Here is a 3084-nt window from a genome sequence, read left to right as displayed (position 1 = left end):
CTAATAGCGTTTTCGATTGGGCAAAAGTTAGTGCGCACCAGTGCGCACTCAGTTCACACCAACACTGGACGAGTTCCATGGGTTGCACTGAATAGTGCAAGTTCAAAAGAATACGCCAAGATTTTCAGTGCTAAAGCTGAAACTCATTTTTGTTCACTTTGAAGCAATGTTCAACAAAATGTTACAAAACCACAGTAAAAAGATATTAAGAGTAGGGACAAGACCCCGTTTTCAATTCAACTGCGCAGATTTGCTTGTCCCTATGTATATCCTTAACTGCGATAAAACGTGCACTGAACTGGCACCGTCAAAATATCTCGTGCCACAGTGCGCACTGAGTGCGCACTACGCGAATGTCGTGCGATCAAATGAACACGTGACACTAGCCAAGTGCGCATTGGCACTGCCAATCGAACACGCTCTTGACACTGAGTGCAGCCAGTGCACCCCAATCGAAAACGCTAATCGCCTTAAATCCGGCTAGAAAACAAGCTTCGTGTGGCGTCGGTTGAATTTATGCCGCTTAACCTAGTTTCGAAACCGCGAAATAAGTATTGTAAATTAGTGTAAATCGAATATAGTGATTTACATGTTTTATAAAATCATAAGATTCCATCGCATATTTAGTAAAGGATTAAGATTTAGGTTTCTTTGAAATAGAAATATTGGTTTAAAAAATGGATCGTACAAACATGACAAGTCCGTTGGGAAAAACGGTAGCCTCTCCTAGAAAACGATTGTCGATCATTCAATCGCTAAAGAAAAATAGCTCGTAAGTTTCTTTGCATATAATATTACAATCATGCACTTTGTTACATAAGGAAGTTTCTTTATGTCATATCTATACAAAAGTGTTTTATTTCATCTTTAGCACAACTAGTGTAGCTGGACGTACAAATCAATCTATACAAGTAATATGCAGGACACAGAGCCATGTAGTGGAAAATTTTGGTTCTCCATTGCCAGTCCTGGTTACAGAGGCTCTGACGTTTGTAGATCGGAATACAGCTGTTAGCGTTAATATATCTGAGGATGGTTGGGCCTGGCTTGTTTATGGCCGTAAATTACTTGTGTGGCAATGTAAAGCTAACATTCATGATTCCAAACAGAGAAGAACCTTTAAGAGTCAATGTCGTGAATTGTTGCTGCCTCAAAGCGATCTAGCTCATAAAGCAGACTGTATAGCAGTCTGGGTGATGCCTGGTCATCAGGTAATAAAAGATCAAACTACTCTAATTTTATTTATAATGTATTCATGTATTATCAACATAGATAGCAGATTGTTTCAGTATATTATATCAATTATGTCAATTTTTTAGTTATTTTTTTTTAAAAAGGTTTTAACTTTTTCAAATCCTGTGTGTGTGTGTGTGTGTGTGTGTGTGTTTGTGTGTGTGTGTGTGTGTGTGTGTGTGTGTGTGTGTGTGTGTGTGTGTGTGTGTGTGTGTGTGTGTGTGTGTTGCATATCAGACATAATAATAAAAAATACGAAACACATGTACCATCGGTATTTCTAGCATCACCTTAAACTTACTTAATAACTCTTTTATAATTCTTTATATTAATATTCTTATCTTTTAACATATGCTTTAAGAATTTAGATTGCAATTTAGAAACGTAGATTTCAAAAATCTTCATTAAACATTGTTTATAAACATTAATGGCATTAAGAGTGCATTCTAATATTTACTGCAAATATTGAAACTTTATAGTTTATGCAAGAGGGTAACCACTCTTAAATTCTGGCATTTAAGCCAGAACTTGCACAACTTGTTAAAAGTCCATTGATTTGTTCGAAGTCCAATGAAGTCCAGCAAAGTCCGGTGAAATCCGGCATGAATTCATGACTTCCTGGAAGTTCAATAAAGTTCAGCAAAGTCCATCGAAGTATGAAAAATTCCGGTGAAGTTTGTGACAGTCTGTGAAGTCCAGTGAAGTCCGTTGAAATCTTTCCAAAGCCCCCAGGTGTACACCTATTTTCTGAACGGTTACCCCCTTGAGTTTACATTACATATATGTACTAATATGTACTATAGATTTTCAATATTGGCAATGACTATTGCAATACAACCTAAAATACAAAGTGCAAAACATTTTTCAATATTTAAATTTCTATTATAAAATATTTCTAAGCATTAAAAAATTTTTATTATAAAGTATTTCTAGTCAATTAAATAAAAATAATACGATTTATTGAATAGTAATAAGGAATTAAAGTAACGATAAAAGTAACAGCTGAATTTGGAACCGTTACTGTGATAAAAGAAAGACGCTATCATTTGTATAAAAGATTTGATATCAACAACTGGCGCCAAATTAAATCTACACTAAATTAGATAAAGAATATAATTCGTGATACCATCTTTAATTTTTATATAATGAAATCTAAATATCTTTGTATTTTTTTATTGAAGGATCTTTCCATCCCAAGTAGCTTTAATTTTCCTCAAAAGAAATTATTACATTACAATCCATTCAAAGATACTTTCTCTTCCAATCAGAGTAGTAGTAGTAGTTATTTTATATTTAATTCTCCTTCAAAATGTTATTACATCACAAAATTGAGTTATCTCAATTCAGATGTTACCACAAAGAATTAAAGAGATAACAGTATGAAAAAAATTCAAATAGAAAAATTCTTTAGATAAAAACACTTAGCACTGCTGGATTGAATAAGAAAAACTATAAAAAAATGGAAATAATAATAAAAATAAAAAAATTACGAAAGTTAATAATAATAATTTAAAAGCAATAATAAATTTAATCTGAATATTATATTGAATAAAAATATAGTTAGCTGTTTATTTATTTTTTATAACGTATGTCTTGAAAATTCGTAAAACATTACTTCCTTTTAGATATATATATATATATATATATATATATAAAATTTACATGTTTGTTCATAGGTTCCTAGTTGCATGGCAGTCTCGCCAGAAGGAGTGGTGCGTTTCTGGGCAAGTGTGGCACATGAAGGATCTTCTGTAGAGACAAGTGCTGAACTTGCAGGACAAGAAGTCGATTGTCTTATACACGTTCCAGGCCATGGGTGTATTCTAGCCACTACTACATGTACGGTAGCGC

The 3084-nt window shown here is 33.3% G+C and overlaps 1 protein-coding gene across 1 annotated transcript in view; it reads left to right on the top strand.

Annotated features, from left to right (window-relative positions):
• Positions 1–520: 520 nt before the first annotated feature.
• The window catches only part of Nup133 (nuclear pore complex protein Nup133), a 10212-nt gene continuing 7648 nt past the window's right edge, over positions 521–3084 (top strand). Inside the window, exons 1-2 of the mRNA XM_018508444.1 lie at positions 521–772; positions 872–1211. Of these exons, the coding sequence (XP_018363946.1) occupies positions 678–772; positions 872–1211 (435 nt within the window). The 5' untranslated portion in view covers positions 521–677. The remainder of the gene's footprint in view (positions 773–871; positions 1212–3084) is intronic.

The sequence above is a fragment of the Trachymyrmex cornetzi genome, unplaced genomic scaffold (genome assembly GCF_001594075.2).
Source record: "Trachymyrmex cornetzi isolate Tcor2-1 unplaced genomic scaffold, Tcor1.1 scaffold26, whole genome shotgun sequence".
NCBI lineage: Eukaryota > Metazoa > Arthropoda > Insecta > Hymenoptera > Formicidae > Trachymyrmex > Trachymyrmex cornetzi.
The sequence above is the reverse complement of the archived record's forward strand: the minus strand, read 5'-3'. Positions and strand labels throughout refer to the sequence as shown.